Source organism: Pocillopora verrucosa, chromosome 3, assembly GCF_036669915.1.
Source record: "Pocillopora verrucosa isolate sample1 chromosome 3, ASM3666991v2, whole genome shotgun sequence".
Classification (NCBI taxonomy): Eukaryota; Metazoa; Cnidaria; class Anthozoa; order Scleractinia; family Pocilloporidae; genus Pocillopora; species Pocillopora verrucosa.
In genome coordinates this window covers 29,344,141-29,361,026 of record NC_089314.1, presented here as the reverse complement: position 1 = coordinate 29,361,026, position 16,886 = coordinate 29,344,141, and the positions used below count along the sequence as shown (strand labels likewise).

At 37.0% G+C, this 16,886-nt stretch overlaps 2 protein-coding genes and 1 long non-coding RNA gene across 3 annotated transcripts; 2 read left to right on the top strand and 1 right to left on the bottom strand.

The window, feature by feature from the left end:
* The first annotated feature begins 6,081 nt into the window (after window positions 1-6,081).
* LOC131793047 (putative leucine-rich repeat-containing protein DDB_G0290503) lies at window positions 6,082-10,370 on the top strand. The gene is made up of 8 exons (XM_059110460.1): window positions 6,082-6,121; window positions 6,206-6,261; window positions 6,918-7,037; window positions 7,113-7,181; window positions 7,979-8,194; window positions 8,961-9,032; window positions 9,452-9,561; window positions 10,331-10,370. The coding sequence occupies exons 1-8, from the start codon at window positions 6,082-6,084 to the stop codon at window positions 10,368-10,370; spliced, it is 723 nt and encodes a 240-aa protein (XP_058966443.1).
* A 1,944-nt stretch (window positions 10,371-12,314) lies between these two features.
* Window positions 12,315-16,351, bottom strand: LOC131793056 (uncharacterized). The gene is made up of 3 exons (XM_059110473.2): window positions 16,007-16,351; window positions 14,475-14,750; window positions 12,315-13,603 (listed from the first exon to the last, which is right to left on the bottom strand). Exons 1-3 carry the CDS (start codon window positions 16,207-16,209, stop codon window positions 12,796-12,798), a joined length of 1,287 nt encoding a protein of 428 aa, XP_058966456.1. The 5' UTR covers window positions 16,210-16,351; the 3' UTR covers window positions 12,315-12,795.
* Window positions 15,109-16,337, top strand: LOC136279981 (uncharacterized). Its single transcript, XR_010717091.1, has 2 exons — window positions 15,109-15,607; window positions 16,029-16,337. It is a non-coding gene; the product is annotated as an uncharacterized lncRNA (long non-coding RNA).
* Window positions 16,352-16,886: the final 535 nt, after the last annotated feature.

Sequence of the window (16,886 nt, the reverse complement as noted above, 5' to 3'; positions counted from 1 at the left end):
AACCAATCAAAATCTGCCTTTTGTCTCCTGAGATCGTCAAAAGTGCATTATGCGTCGCATTGTGCAACAAACAGGAGACCTATTGACAAAGTTCCTTAGGTCAAATCGAGCTAAAGGAGCGTTTGTATAAAACCACACCCTGACTGTGAGGCGAATTACATGAGATGATTTCCTTGTTTGGGAATCTTGTTGCGTAAGTCGCACAGTTGTTTAAGCTTAATTGTAGAATTCCGAGACATCCTCGTAAGAGTATCCCCACTAACGCAAAAGCGTCAATATCTGAAGCATCACTCCAGTAACCTTTGGCAGCCGCTCAGCTGTTGTTCCGTTACGTTTGTCGTATTTATACTTCTGTTACTAAAAACTGCTAGCAAAAGCTGCGCATTACCTAGAAGCTGAAGGATTTGCACGAAAACTGGCAACTACAAGAGAAAGATGGAAAACATCTTGTCTAACTCTAAGCCTTTAACAGTTAGTAAAGAGGGCGTGATAGAACCAAGAGCGAAAAAACCCTGGAGGCTTGGAGAGACGTGTTGTTTTGAAGATCGCCGAACACTTGGTCCTTGACACGAATTCCGAATTATAGCAGTTCTTAAGACTTGGTCATTGACACGAATTCCGAATTATAACAGTTCTTAAGATAAAATTGCTAGGAAGAAATTTCCTTGCGCCACAGTCGTATTTGTTCTTTCTCTTCGTGATTCCCATGTTCCATGAATTAAATTTAAATGCAACACTGATCTCTCTTCAGCTAGATTGGGTTTTGAGGGGGAGTTGCCCTAACTGTTTATTATCGACCTCGCCGTATCTTGAGCTCTCAGGCATAACTTTCCTTCAGTTTATTTTGAAAATAAACCTCAACCATAAACAACAAAGGTTTGAGTAGTCTTGATTCTATTATTCTAATTACATTCTGTAACAAGTGCCAATGTCAGAAGATGAACAAAACCATCAATATTGCTGGAATCCTAACGCAAACACATTCGGAAATAGCTTTTTGAATCTTTCCGCCAGAGCGGTAAATAGCATCGGAAGTTTTTTCACCGTGAAAACCCAAGAATTTGTCACTAAGAAACGACTCAACACGAAACACGAACTATGTGCTGAGACAACAAATTGCAAAATCTCGTGCATGATGATTGTGCTTAGAAGAAACTTGAGCCAGACAGAAGAGTTAGAAGTATGATCTGAGGGCTCGCTCATCCTCAACCTGCACTTTAGCGCTCTGGCTCATCTGACGCTCTGTTCACAGTTTGCATGTCATTTCAAAATGTTCAGCAAAGCCTTGTTTACATAATACTTAACATTTTATTCGGTAAATTAGCTTAATTCACTGGACTAATTGAGCTGACGCAATGTAAACCGATTTAATAATTTATAAACTGAGTTGTATATTAGTTACTCATTGAATTCCTTCACGGAGGCTTGTACAAATGAAAATTGTCATAAGAGTGCTAGCTGTAGAGACGCCAACATCCATATCTTTGTAGAGTAATTCTACATAGTAGCCAGATGATCCGAAGCACTGATAAAGTTGCATCTTTTTTAGGTCATTCGTGGACAGTTATTGCACTGCAACATTCGCAAAAAAGCAATAGGTGGTGATGCTTTCAGCATTTCCAACTTGTTCAATGCATCCGACCAAAAAGGAACTCGCCTTTAAAGAACTTTGATCCTCCGTAGCGCAGTACTTCGCAGTTGGTTTTTCAGTCTTGTTGCCTTATGTCATGCATTATTTTGCGGTTTTAAAATGACAACAATACGAGAATTCATCATTTGCATCCGATCGGATCAAACAACACATATTTTCATCGCATGAGGTTTACTTTTCGAAAACAACATATTTATCAAATACCACCTAAACAACAATGCCTTCATTACACAAAGAACTGGCTTTTTTCGGGGGGCATTCTAGAAATGGATACCTAATCCTCTAGGAATTGTTTACCGAAACTATTTTTTTTTTTACAGTATTCAGTCCTATTTTTAACGAAAGTTCAATTTGATTTTTTAAAGAACTTAAGACGGATAGTTTAAAAGAAAGACGATGCATTACAACAAATTGTAATGAAATAACTTTATTTTTCATTTAACTTTAAGATTCTCTTTTTTCATGATAAGAAAAATTAATATTCTTTTGAAAATTCGTCTGATACAAACTATTTTTTAATTTGCAGCAGGAACAAAAAATGAAATCTTCACGTTTTGTGGGCCACCGTTTAACAGTGTGATAAACGTAACATACACAGCAGTAGAACTCCATTCAAGTTTAGGGCTCTATGTGCTGGAATTCTGGAATTTTGTCAATTTAGACAACGAACCATTTCAATCGAGTAAAAAGTAGTCTGTTGTCTTTCAAAAATAACCTAATTCGCGCTGTTACGACCTTTGTGTTATCTGTATATCGCGTGATCCAATCCTTACATCACATGTTTTTTAATAATGACCATCCTCCTCCGTAATGAAAGAATGAATGTCTTACAAACACGCAACATCCAAGAATCCAATTCTCAGAGGTCAAAAGTTATGTTGCCGTCGCCTGTATCATTCACGTCATTGTCGTGGGAATGCGATTAGAACATTCGAGAGGCGATTTCCTAGTAGCATGAAAAAGTCATTTCATTTCCGATTTCTTAGTCGTCTCACTTTTTTTCTAATTCGCTAGATTCAGCTTATCGCAAGGCAGATAAAAAATTCAATATGCTGAAAGTGATAACAGACAATAATATTCATTTATCTGTCAGATAAAAGCAGTTAATCTTTATTACTCTAACTAAAAAATTCTTGATACTGAAATCTTGACACTTTGAAACTCCCACTAGAATTTCAATTGAGTAACACAGTAACGAAAATTAAAAACCAAACCACAACCCTGTTTTTTTTTAGCACTGTAAGGCTCTTTAATTCTGCTTGTTGTAAATTAGCACTAACGGTAAAATCTTCTCTCTAAGACAGAGAGGCGCTAAGCTGTAATTGGTTTTTCCAAAATTAGCAGCTTTGTCAACTTTTACTGAGGTAATCATCGAAAATTTATGATTACCAATAGGCAACTAGTCAACAAGAGCCACTGGATTATGATGCAGAGGAATTAGTAAAAGAGGGAGTTTCACTTGTTTATTTAGCGGTCTCAGTCAGCTGAAACAGGTCACGTCTTCTTTTGTGATTTGATGGGAAAATTAGTTATTCCCACAGCGAGCACGAATGGTGAAACTCACTCACAGCAACAAAGGTTCATTTAGTATTTCGTGATCGTGGCTGTTCGTGTTAGAATAGCTTCCTTGGTGTGTTTTTTTCGATGAAATATATACTCTGAACATTAAAAAAAAAATTTTAAAAAATATAAAAAAAAAACGTGAAATTTTATCCCGATGAGATAATATTCAAGACAAAAGGCACCGCCAGTCGCGTGCGCAAATCACTCCATGCCGCTGAAGGCTGAAGCTTCGCTGGAGCTACGTTCGGCGTGAAGTTCCCTACTCGGCTCTCATCAGTTAAGAATAGGGAGCTTGTCTTACTAAAATGAAAAAGATCCATTCAATAAAGATATTCTCAACTATGTGACACCGAACTGTTAGTGTATAACTGATGGTCGATATTAACTTTGAAAGTTCGACGTTATGACCGTTTTGAAAAAGTTTGAGTCTTATATCAAAGTTTTGAAATTGTGTACAAAGAAACAGACGGTGTTGTGAATGAAAGCGGGCTGAAACTCAAGTTTCAATGCCCACTGTTATTTTTGCCAGCGTCATTAACGATTATTTTTTAAAGTAACTTCAGCTCTAAGTAGTTTTAAACTGTTAAAGCACTCTTTGTTTGGGGGATTCCTCCACGTCGTTGTTATCACCATGGTGATGAACTGTTACGTAATCAACAACTCAAATCGTAAATAGAGTCAAAAGTGGTATAAACAACAAGATTGAACACCAACATTGGAATTGCAATTCAAAGATATTCTCATAACCATAGATTCTTGATTATTACCAGCCTGCGGTACACAGTGGTCGTGTCAGCTCAGAGCTAGAGCCCTGATATACCTCTAGTACCTTGCGACAATCGCATGATCACTAATTCCTTACATTTCAATCAATCACTGCTGGTGGGTGAAATCACGCAACGTGCATCTAGCTCACCTTCGTGGGTGGTCTCTGTTGACTAAACGTGATCAGGCAGAGATACTCCGCGGTTCACGGGGCATAGAGGACCTTGATTCAGCGGAGCTTTTTCTCCTTTTAAGTAAGGCTCTGTTATCACTTTAATTTCCTCGTGAAGTACACCTCCCTCCCAAAATAGAAATTGCAAAAGTTTTAGAATGAGAGTTATGTGGAACATTAAAATGCTTGACATAGGCAACAACCAGTCACAGAACGAGTAACATTCAACAATAGCATCGAGATATAGACAGTTTATTTTCAAAAAGAAAAGAAAACAAACCGAAAGTTAAATTTATTAACATGATACCTTATTAAAAACTAGCTATGTTTTTGGAGATTTGAGCCTCTCTCAGATACCCCTTGCCAACCCAAAAGGTATAATAATGGATGTTTCACGAGTTATCGCGTGGCTTTATCTTTCTACATACAGACAGTTTTGATTAAGGAAGGATTTTATCTTCACCTGTGGCTTAACCAACATCGTTAAGAGCTTCTTATATTTCGACAACAAAAACTGTTCATTTTTATATGATGGAGAGAAATTAAAGGTATTGACAGACAAATATGCTCTTTAATTTATGACGCGAGTGAAGATCGAAGTTATCATTCACTTTATCAACATCGTGTTGAGAGTGTCAAAAACATTAAGTCCCTTAAACAAAGAGAGGCATTGAAGAAACCATTGACCTCCTGTAAAGATCGGTGAGATAAAACAGAGAAAGAGAGCGTCAGTTTGACCGACAATTTGTCGTAGATAGGATTACAAGTAAAACAACAAGCTAGATATACCAAATTGGATTATAAAAAGAAGTTTTCCTAATCAAGATTCAAAAAGTCTTCAAATTACGAGTTCTAATTTTATTCCAGAAACAATAACATAAAATATTTTCCTAAGTGTCTTATAGAATAAGGCAATAAAAATATTCGAGTGAGGTTAAGATGTAAGTTTTCATAAGATTGTATTCGAAAACCGCATAAGTGGAGGACGATGGGCAATAAACCAATGAGTTGTAAATTGATTTCGCGTTCCTTTGAAGTCTACTGTTGTACAACGAGTTCTTTTCTGCAATGCTATTTGCAATATCTGGTCTCACGACGGATTGCATTCCTTAGAGCTTTTTCAGTCAGCTTTTCCAGTCAGCTTTTCTAGATCGTCCGTTAAGCTTTTTCGAAAGGCAACGTTTGAGGTCTTTGAGACAGAAGGATGTCTAGGATGTCAACAGTAATCAAGTTGCGAAAGTAGAATAAGGATATTTATAGTAATAATACTAACAATAGAGCTTAGCGTCGAAATAAAAATTTTTTATACAACTCTTCAGTTTCTCGGTAGGCAGGTTGTAGAAGTTTCGTTGTCTTCAAACCTTCTTCCCGGCGTAAGGCTGGTTTTAAACAGAGCTTTTGTCTCCATCATGCATAGCGGGGCGGATTGGGAAAGTGAAACCTGCGGTGTCGTCCTGTTAACGTACGTGACTACAAGGCGACTCAGTTGATCGATAGTCATCAGACGGATGGTTTATCAGTGCCATCAATAGACAGATGATCAGCCGATCAATTCAGTAGATCGCTGTGGGAGTTTATCACGCTAAATCTCCCTACAACTGCTTTATCTATGCTTCCGATATTCATTCTGTTCTTGAACTTTATACTGTAATGAAATTTGGAAGGTATCTGAATAAAAACGCCCCTATGTGATGAGATGAAAAGTGGTTGTTGTCTCCTGATATCACAGAGTGCTGTACTACTTTTGACACTCAAATCTTGATTTCCCAGATGAAAAGTTCCCCGAGCTTCCGGCGCGCGCGCGCGCGCAGTTTCTTTTTAAAAAGCTCTTTAAGTCGTCATCATGTTAGCTACGCAGTCGCTGCAGAACTCTTTGACTTAAAATTTGAAAACAAAGTTTCTTCATTCAAAAATCGCTCTCGTTGCTAGAATGGGAAATTTTTTTAATCTTGTGAAGTCAAAGCCTAATTGTAAGAAGCTGACTTTCCTATTAAAATTATTTTTCTGACAAGGAGATGACTAAACTTGATGATACATGTTTTAATTGTTTGTAGATAAGAAGGAACTCAAAGAATGGAAAAGAATGATGGAAAGACAACTTGCAGAAAAGGCAAGTGAACTGAAAGAGTCTTTTCTTTCGTTTTATAGAGCAGACTTCTTTTTTTTTTACAATTGACCGTGTTATTTTTATGGAAGGGCAACTCGGCTAAGCTCGTGTAATGCAGTTTTCCGAATGCACAAAACGACTTCATGGGAAGATACAGCCACTGCGGGCAAGACAGTGATTATAATTTCCTCTTCTGTGCTTATAAAATTCAGCTTAAAGGCCTCCATTTCATACGTCTTGAATTTCATCTTGATGTTTTAGACCTGAGGGGTGTAATGATAAGTCAAATTTGCGCGTTGCCGGCAGAACAGTCAGGGCAGGGAGAATTATTCCTTCGTCATGGTGAATCATTCGTTCTGACGAAGTATTCGCTGTGACGAAGGGCTAACGTTATAATCACTTTAGCTTTGAAACACTTTACGGTGGCCAATATACATTATCAACTCAGTTGATAAAACCAAACATGATTATCTCGCATTTAGAACGTCAGCTTTTCCTTTGTCAGAGCGGTGGGAAACAAGATTTATTGGGAAAACAATGCTCTGTGCCAGTTTTATTTGAAGAGGTTAATCAGCTATAATCAACTTCCTACCTTGTTTCCTATTTTCTCAGTCGACTATAATGAAGATGTCTGTTTGCAACTTTATTTCTTTTTGCAGAACAATGTAATAAGTAATCTGAATGAAGTTCTACGACAACAGAACAAACGTATCCAACATATCCATAACAACAACCAAGAACTATTAGACGCCATTGAACACATCGTAAAACAGTTGAAGGTAAAGATCGTTCCTTAGGTTATTCAAGACTTAACTTCAAAAATGATAAAATTAACCAACTGATTTCAATTTTAGGCTAAAAGTAATGAGGCTGAACAAGATGAGAAATTTGAGATCTCCGACAACCGCACCCGTGTACTACAGGTGAGGACAATTCCTTTCTAGACTGCAGCTTGTTGACCACAACAACAACAACAGTAACAACAACAGAAACAACAGCAACAACAACAAACACAGCAAAAACAAACACACTGACGAATAACAACAAAAACAAGCACAAGAAGAAGAACAACAGCAAACACAATGATAACAACGAGAAACAGCGACAACAACGCTGAATAACAACAAACAAACAACAAACAACAAACACAACAACAAATATTACCAAAAATACAACAGCAACAAAACGTTCGCGTAAAAAGCGCAATGATATCGTTTATAATTTTTTCATTCTTAAATCATTTTAAAAAGAGTATCAAAGGATTTTCAATCGTTAACGAAGATTGCCGAACAAAAGCATGCCGGAACTGTCTCTCAAAATTCACTCAGAAAACCGTTAATTATGAACACCTGAAAGGTCGAGGGCAGGCTCTTTGGCATAGCGCTGAATGAGAAAAAAATTTCTTTTCATTTTTATTTTTATTTTATTTTAGGGTGGGATAGGTAATGAAGCTGCTCTGATTAGTCAAAAACCTTCAGCTCGTAATTAACTAAGTTAACGGAATGTTCGCGGTTGTTTTAACAAAATTCTGAATGCATTTCTTTTATGAAATTGAGTTAAACAAACCCCGCATAGTTTCAGGATAACTGTTTCACCAAAAAATGTCAAGAGTACAATTTTAATTCACATATCATAATGTAGAGACTAGTCTTGTACCCTGTGGCGTTGCAAATTCAGAATAACCTCTTAAAAATGAAATGAATGATCATCATTTAAACAGAGCCGTGTTTCTGTTCTGACTTCGAATCTGAGAGAGGCAAGCCAGCGAATCGAGACGCTGGCATCAAATTTTGAAACGACCAAACATGAACAAGAGGATAGGTCGACATTGATTTCCTCTGCGATGAGTGAATTTAAAGAATTGACTCAGAAAATTACAGATGTTGGTATAAATCTATCACAGCTGGAATTTAAAGTTCTTCAAAATGAGAAAAAGGTGAGGTAATCTGAGGATATCAAGTTTCCTTCATAGTGCTAAATCGTACGTATATGGTATATCAAAACATATTTCAAATTTGGCAAACACTATAACAGAGTCGATCACAAAATCTGACAAAACATTACGACTGACTAAGTTTTAATCAGAAAAAATTGAAAAACCTCCAGAGAAAAAAAATAACTAAAAATCTAAAGATAATTTGGCATCGTTAGTTGTGGAACATTTTGTATTGTATTGTTAAATGTATAAAAACAGCCAAGGTGTCTCATGGAACTTGTATATACGGACTCACTTTATTTTGAGTATTTTACCTGGAGACGCTCAACTGACATGTCATAGGTTTTTGTAACTTTTTCTTGAGACTGGAAAACGTTAGAGGCAAATATTTTCCAGTCCGGCGCTCTTACTCAGTCGCTAAGTACATATATATACTCTTGACCTGTCAATCATAGAGTAGACTGTACAAATCTGAAAGTCTGAAAGTCAAACTAAACTAATTTTTCGGGAGTCAAACTTACATATGGATTTTCAGCTCGATACATTTCTCCAAAAATCAAATATTCCAGGTTAAAAAAAAGATAGGTTAAGCAGTCCTCCTTGAGTATGAGGACAGGAAAACAAACATACAAAAACGCTGTACTGATTTTGAAACTGCTGTATAAATCTGTCATTCATAAACCGTAACAACACTGTCAGCAATAAAATGCTACTTGACTACTTTCTGTGCGAAAAAATAACCTGCATCATCACCCTCTTCTTTCAGATTAATCAAGGGATAAATGTTAAAAAGCGAACGATGCTTGAGTCCTTGTTACAGGAGATTAATGAACTTGAGGTAACACTGATTAAAGTGATTTAAGTGAAATTGAAATCTTGACATTTATCCTCAATATACAAGGGAGTTTAAAGTCATCCAGGTTTTTTATACATTTAACTCAAGGCTCTACTTTTCTCTATTTTGAATTTTCTCCAAAGCTTGTGCTTCTCTTTCAAACAATCATGCCGTTTGTTAACTCTCGTTTTCCCTCGCTTCCAGTAGTTTGGTTGTTTTTACTATGAGCACTCATCGGTTTGTTGTGATATCTTAGTTTCTGGTTGATCGTTTCTTTGATTTCCCAATCGAAATGCACTCCTTTCTCCACAGAGTACCCTTTAGTAGACCTGTTTTCGCCTAATTGTAGTTTCTCGGAATCCATCCATCCCAGTTTAACCCCAAGCGAAAAGAAACAGTTCATTACAAAACACTCTTTTCAGGATGAAAAGGATGGCCTGCTAAGATTTACTGAGGAGGCGCTTGGCATTGGAGATGAGGACAATAGAATGAAACTTTATGAGAAGATTAATGGCACTCTGGAGAAAGTACGGTAAGGTGCCGTGCTCTCAGTTTATGTTGGCTTGAAATGATTAAAATGAAGCTGGTGCTGAGCAGTATGTACATATTTTTTTATTTTTTTGAGTCGGAGGAACACGAGGTATGATTATGGGTGTTTTGAGAGGCCGTGGTGTAGCTGTGGTAACCTAATATGTCAAAAAGAAAATTTGGCTTTTTTTTTACGATTTCCAATGAATAAACGTTTCCTTCTTTTAAAAAAGGTGTTTCCATCGCTTTTTTTTAATTTTCTTTTTAGATCTCTCAAATATTGAAAAACTCATTTGAACTGTAGGATACTGGCACAAAATAAATATTGTAATCGTTATGTTTATTGCTATCATCATTATATAAACTACGATCCATCAGAGATTTGGTGCAAAAAAATCGATACTGTTTTGAACCCTCCCAAACAACGTTAACATTGACGTAGGTGCTTTAATCCTTTAACTCCCAAGATCTCATTATTAATTCTCCTTACTGTCTGCCATACAGTTCTTGTGATATTAGTTTGGGGAATTATGTATTGGATCAACTTATAATCCCCTGACTGATATTTTCTTTATTCTTGTCACTTGTCTGTTTGATATTATATTGATATTGTAGGGAGAAATTCTGTCTTGGTCACTCATGGGAGTAAAGGGTTTAAGTCTATCTACAGTGTATGTTGCACCGTAGATTGTCAATTATAAACGTCTTCTGAATAAAAGCCATTTTTATTCTTTTTCCTCTTATTTATCACTCTTCTTTGTTCTCTTTTTCAGTCGCTTTGAAGGCTCTCAGCAAATCGCAACATCCTTATGAAAAGCAACCACATCATTCTTTTTGATAACGATATGTCAACAATGTGCGCTTTGATTAATAAATATGGTAAAAATTAAATTTCAACTCTTTGCGCTGTTTGGGATTAACGGACGTGTTCTCAGCGAATAAGCATGCCGAAATTTTGCATGCGTAATATCAGATCAGTAATATTAGATAGGAAAAAACGTAATCTTAGTGTGTATTAATGGAGTCTGTCTTTCATTTACATCGGTTGGCTGGACTCAGAACAATCTATAAATAGTTGTCTCGATAACTGTGTAAGCTCGAAGGAAAAAAACAGATGTCCCTTCTTTGCAGCTATCAAAATGTAAAGTATGGTTTTAGCCAACAAGTTAACTTCTGGGTGTAGTTTTTTTATGGCCTCTCCAGATTTTCTATAACGTAACGTTTTTCAGTGAAGCACAAACGATGGCTTCTTGAAGAGGAGGAGACAAAGCTTGGAAATAGACTCAAAGCGGTCACAATCTCGTCCTCTGAGACTGCAACTAACGGCGCCTAACCACAACAGTGCTCGAATTCAAAACATCAAAATAAACGTTCCACTTTACTGTGACTTTCAGAAAAAGATGCTCTGAAAATCCTACAATCCAGTACTTAAATCGTAACCGTCATACAAAATTTAGAAATGACAAAACTCACCAGATTTTCTGTAACGTTTTGCAGTGAACCACAAACGGTGGCTTCTTGAAGAGGAGGAGACAAAGCTTGGAAATAGACTCCAAGCGGTCACAATCTCGTCCTCTGAGACTGCAAATAACGGCGCCTAACCACAACAGTGTTCAAATTCAAAACATCAAAATAAACGTTCCACTTTACTGTGACTTTCAGAACGAGATGCCCTGAAAATCCTACAATCCAGTACTTAAATCGTAACCGTCATACAAAATTTATAAATGACGAAACTCACCAAGTCGTGGAATGGCCAGACCTTTTTGGGACCTGAATTAGTCAGGGCGGAAACTTTGAAGGAAACGTGAACTTTCCTTAATTAATGAAAAAAGTGTTTTAAGCCGTCTCGACAAGATTCCGGAGGGCCCCACACTCATAAGAACAATGGCGAAAACAATAGGTTACTTCCGAGGCAAATGGTTTGTTCAAGACTATACTGGGGTTGTCGTAATCTTTCCACCGTCTCCGACGGCACCTGACCTCAACTAGAGCGTAACATAGAAAAGTCGCGTTGTTTTTCCAAATAAAACGTGAATAATTCGCTGTCAGGGTTTTCGTTCACAGACCACTTAAATTTTGGGGAATTAATGTTGCTGTTTTGCAGAAAAAGGCTTGAAAACGTACAAGGTTGAAAACTCATGCGCTGAGCTACTGCTGTGCTCATTAAGTTCTATGTCTCATCAAGTTCTCGTTGCTTTCTCTGTTGTGGTTTGCCTCAAGTGCCTTTTGTCTCGCTACCATTCCCAGTTTCTTATTGCTGACCCACCCGCATTTCTCAGTGTGTCCTTGTGAGTTGTTTGTCAACCCTCCGTTTGTTCACAGCATGGCGGGTCAGCAAAAAGAAATGGGGAGTTGAGGCGAGAAAAAAGCCGTGCCGAATGCATGTTCGGTAATTTGTTGTTGTATCAATGGTTAGTCTTAAATGTCAAAGATCTCATAAGGTAGTCTACCCATGGGAAAACAAAATCCACATCGCAGTAACCGACAAGTAACAGCTATATGAAAATTATACAAAAAAATTAATACTAGCATTAAAATGAAAGTATCAAAAAATGCAAAAGAAAAAAAGCTACAACAACAACAACATTTTGCTGAGAGGGCTATCCATACTTGAAACCTGGTCGGCTAAAATGTAATGGGCAATGAGAACGCCTACCATTGTGGCATTTCAGCTCAAGAACGAAAACCATTGTCTTGATATTATCTACAGAAAATAACAGTCCAACCATTATTGTTGATAACATTTTGGTAATTTTATTGACCTTGAGACTGAAAAAGCTAAAAATTATCTATTAAAAAAAAAAAAAAAATTTCAGCAGCAAGTCAAGATCAGGCTAAAACTCTTTAGAGCCCACACATTAAGAAAAACGATGTGTAAACGAGTTTACAGGGCGAGTTTTCAGCAAATGAAACAATAACAACCCTTTCCTTCTCTTTAATCAAAAACCGTAAAAAATAATTTCATTGTAACAAATTTTGGGCCAGGTAACAAAAAATATCTTTGTGCTTGCAAGCATGAAAGGTTTCAGTCAAAGAAATGCATATTGCAAACATAAATTATTAATCTGAGCTATCATTCAGAGGAAAGATAAATACTCTCTCTATGAAGATTTACTGACTCTACTTTGTAATACCCTGTCAAGAAGCCCTGGAAAGTAACAAGCCCCCTGACCCCACCCCCCTCCTTACTACAAGCTTTGCAGTATTGGTGTACATGTATGTTTATCACTACTGTTTACATATCTATTTTCTTTTTCCATTTTCCATTAGAAGTGAACTCATATTCATCATTTTTATAATCCATTAAGAACTCTTTTCTCCTTTTAGAAATAAACTTATAAAGATTTTCACAAGCTTCACTTGGGGGCTGCACCCCAGCAAGCTGTGCAAGGCATCTCATATAGTCCCACTGTTTCTCACCCAGAAAGTGAGCATATTTCTTCCTCAAACCGGAGGCAAGTTTTTCTTTGAACTCCTGTTCTTCTTCAGCATTCATTTCCTCTTCAGATGGCAATTTAGCCTTTCCACTCAAAACAGCTGCAATGAATTGAGCCTGAAAGCTGAACACTGGAAATGGGCAAATCCTCAGGCAGAGCCCAACAAATGACAACGTACGATATTTTGTACTGAAAACGTGTTTGTACAGAGGTGTGACCCTGTTATCTCTCACTTCAACCCCACAGTCACTCTGAAGAAACGGGAATGAGAAGTTGTAACCAGTACAGAATAAAATAGCATCCACCTCTTTCTGTTCTCCATCATCAAAATGAACCACCCCATCGGATGATACACATGACATTGGTCTGCATTCCTCCACATTGTCTGGCAGTTTACAAGAAAGATGTCCTTTATGACTAAGATACACTCTTTCTGCCATCTTAGCAATTTCCAGGGAGATGTCTTGACCAGAAGATGAGGCACCAAGAACAACAACATGTTTTCCTTGGAAGGGATGAGGATCACGATAATCATGACTGTGCATCACCAGTCCACCAAAATACTCCAGCCCAGGAATACTTGGTATAAGAGGATCAAAAAAATGCCTGGAACCAAACATGATATTGAAGTTGTTAGAGGATGATTGCAGAAATATATGTCACAATTCATGCATCTTGAAAAGTTTATCCCCTTTCTCAAATATTTCATTTCTGATTTGTATTGATCTTCTCCCAGGGGGACCTCATTAAAGTTTTATCCTTTTCCACAGGTCATTATATATTATAAGGCTTTTCATAACATAAAAAGTGTCTGTCACAAAAGTTAACATTGCCCTAGATTAATCTGTTCTAATGAGCATGAAAGGAATGTTACTAGTGAGAGTTCAGCAAAAGGCAACTCAACACATGAACCATTAGATCCAAAGAATATCCAAAACACTCCAAATTCAAAAAATCAATTCTGACTTTAACATTTTTTAGTACATTATGATAACAGAAAAGTTTCCAGTCAAAAATGCCCTCAACTAGTTCAACCCTAGGCAATTTTTTTTTAGCTAAACATCAATCTAAGCCTCTTATTTTTGGTTATGAAATAGTGAAGAAAAATCCCAGGAGGCTAAAAATCTTATATGTTATATCAAAAGAAGAAAGTACAAACCAGAAACCAGGTAAAACAGATCATGACTGGTGTCCAACCACTTTTGTTAAAGAAAATAACACATATTTAATTTAGTTATTCCATGTCTAAACTCTCTAACTCTCAAGATCTCATGGCTTATTTTCCCCTCTAGCTGCTACAGATTTCCTTGTAAATTAGTTACAAGTACTTGGTGTTGGCTCAAGATAACAACTTCTACCTGACAAGTTTGAGTATTCTCCATACCTGTTTGATGGATAATGTAAGGACCTTATGGGGAGAAGATAAATATTTATCATTTCTGGGAGTTAAAAAGGGTTAGGACATCATTGAACTTACCCAGAACACACCACCACAGCTTCAAATATGCAACTCTTGGATTCTTTAGTATTTGCATTTGTTATGACAACTTCCCACTGAGGATTGTGACTGTCTTCATTTGTGATTGGATGCACACTGGTAATGGTAGAGTCAAAACTTATATATTTGTATAAATTGAAATGACTGGCATAGTCTTCAAGGTATTTGAGAACTTGTTGATGACTAATGAAAGATCTCCATTCTGAGGGAAAAGGAAAATCAGGAAAGGCCATTACTTCTTTTGGGAGATTAGTCCTGAAAAACACAATTGAAAAAAAATAAATGAGCAGATTTAAATTAGCTATCTGTTTTCTGAATTTCTTGGTAAACTAACTTCTCAGTAAGACAAAAATATTGCATTTGTGGTTTGCTTAACTTAATGATTAATAAAGATGTGAATTCAGTCAAGTTATACATGCTATAGGCCTGAAAACAAGTAAAAGACAAGTTACTCAGAACATAATAGATAATAAATCTCAAGCCTGGTTATAAATTAAAGGAAGGTGTTAATTTTTTTGTCTTGTGCATGGAACAAAGAAAACAATTCTGAGACTTCATGAGGAATCAAACTTAAAAGCTTGGGATTCCACACTCTACTGCCCTACCACTGAGCCGGAGAGAACTCTATGGGGAGTTATAAGGTTAATATGACACATGTCCAGCACACAGCTGGTATCAGCTAAGTCAAAAGCAACAATGAGTAAACAAAATACAAAATGATATAAATTTAGAGCTTCGTCATCAAAATTAAAGCAGATGTTATTCTCCTTGTCACAGGTGCTGGACAAAGAAAAATTCTAAGTCCCCAAAAAGAGATGGAACCCAGACCCTTGGACTCCATGCTCTGATGCTCTGTGGCTCAGCTATGGTACCTGGTACAGTGCTTCTCAATCAAGTGTTGTGAAATGAAAACCACAGAAATCGCAAAAGATAATCAGAAGGGAGGAAATTTAAAGCCAATCTAAAGTACTGGAAATGCAAGGGACCAGACCACGAATGGTTTTAGTTTGGCAAAAGCAAAGTAAAGCAAAACAAAGCAGTCTTGGACTACTTTTGACACTTCATTGGAAACTACTGTAATATATAATGCTGATCACAATCAATCATGCAAGGTAATTTGGCAAACATAATCAGTAGCCTAAAGGAAAAGGAAATAGGGGGGAGGTTTTTTGTTCAAGAGGGTACCCTTATTTTTCAAATTTTGGCTAACTGAAGGGTTGTTTTTTCAAGGAGGGATGCATTAACTTGAGAATTTAATTGTAGCTTTTCAATAGGCAAAATAAGTGTTGTGACGTATTTAACTTCCATACATTAGTTTCTAACAATCATTATTTTGTGCTGACTTTGAGAGAAAAAGAACTCTACACTCTGGGATACTATGCAACAATCAATCTCCAGAATCTTCTAGCCTACGGCACTATGAAAATTAAAACATCTCCCTTTCACCGGCCTATGTGTAATAAAACATATTCATAAGTTCAACATGAAAGAAAAATTAATTACTTTCTTACCTGAGGTTTCTGTACATACTAGAGTAAATGGGAAGACCGCGTTCGTCTGTACCAGTGTCTTCATTGAAGACCCACGTTCCTCCCAAAGAAGAAGCTTGCTCGAACACAGACACGTTGAAAATATCCACCTGACTTGTAAGATGACGAGCAATTGCCAGACCAGCGCCTCCAGCGCCAATAACACAAACACGAAGCAGCTTCATCTCCGATGAAATTGGCCCTCAACCTTCACGCAAAATTTCGCCGATAGCACACCCGAGAAATGAGGTAATGAAATTGCTGGGTTGAGCAACCGCTTCGAGATGATTACGCAATGACTATGACTGATCTACCGGCCATTTTGAAACTGGTCAGTGAGGGGTCTGGGAAATAATTGCAAGGGAACGCTGAAGTCTTTGGACATTCGGCGCCTCGGCCCTGTTGTCTGAAGGCTGCTGATTAGCGCTAACCTAGGGTTAAATTTTAATCCGGGTTTATTTATTCCTTTGATCATAAGCCTCTTTTAGACAATTTCCTCTATTCTTTTTAGGGCAACTAATCAAAATTAAAGACAAAGTTTCAAAGTTTTCATACATGAAATAAGATTTCACACTAGCCCTAGGTTATCGTAAGTTAGCTCTGAACAACCCGGCCCTCTGATCTCTTGCCGAGAGTAAAGAAATGAGAAAACAGCAAGGAAAGGATGAGAGCGTTTTTGAGTTATTTTTTATGTATATATATATAGAGGACAGACGTATAGATGACGTCATCATTAAAACTTTTTAAAATTCTTTATTTTATAAAACAAATAGATTCCAAGTTGCCCTGCGTCTGTTCAACAACAGATCACAGAAGACGTCAAAATGTGGTAAGAACATCAGTAACACACTCAGCCGCGCCT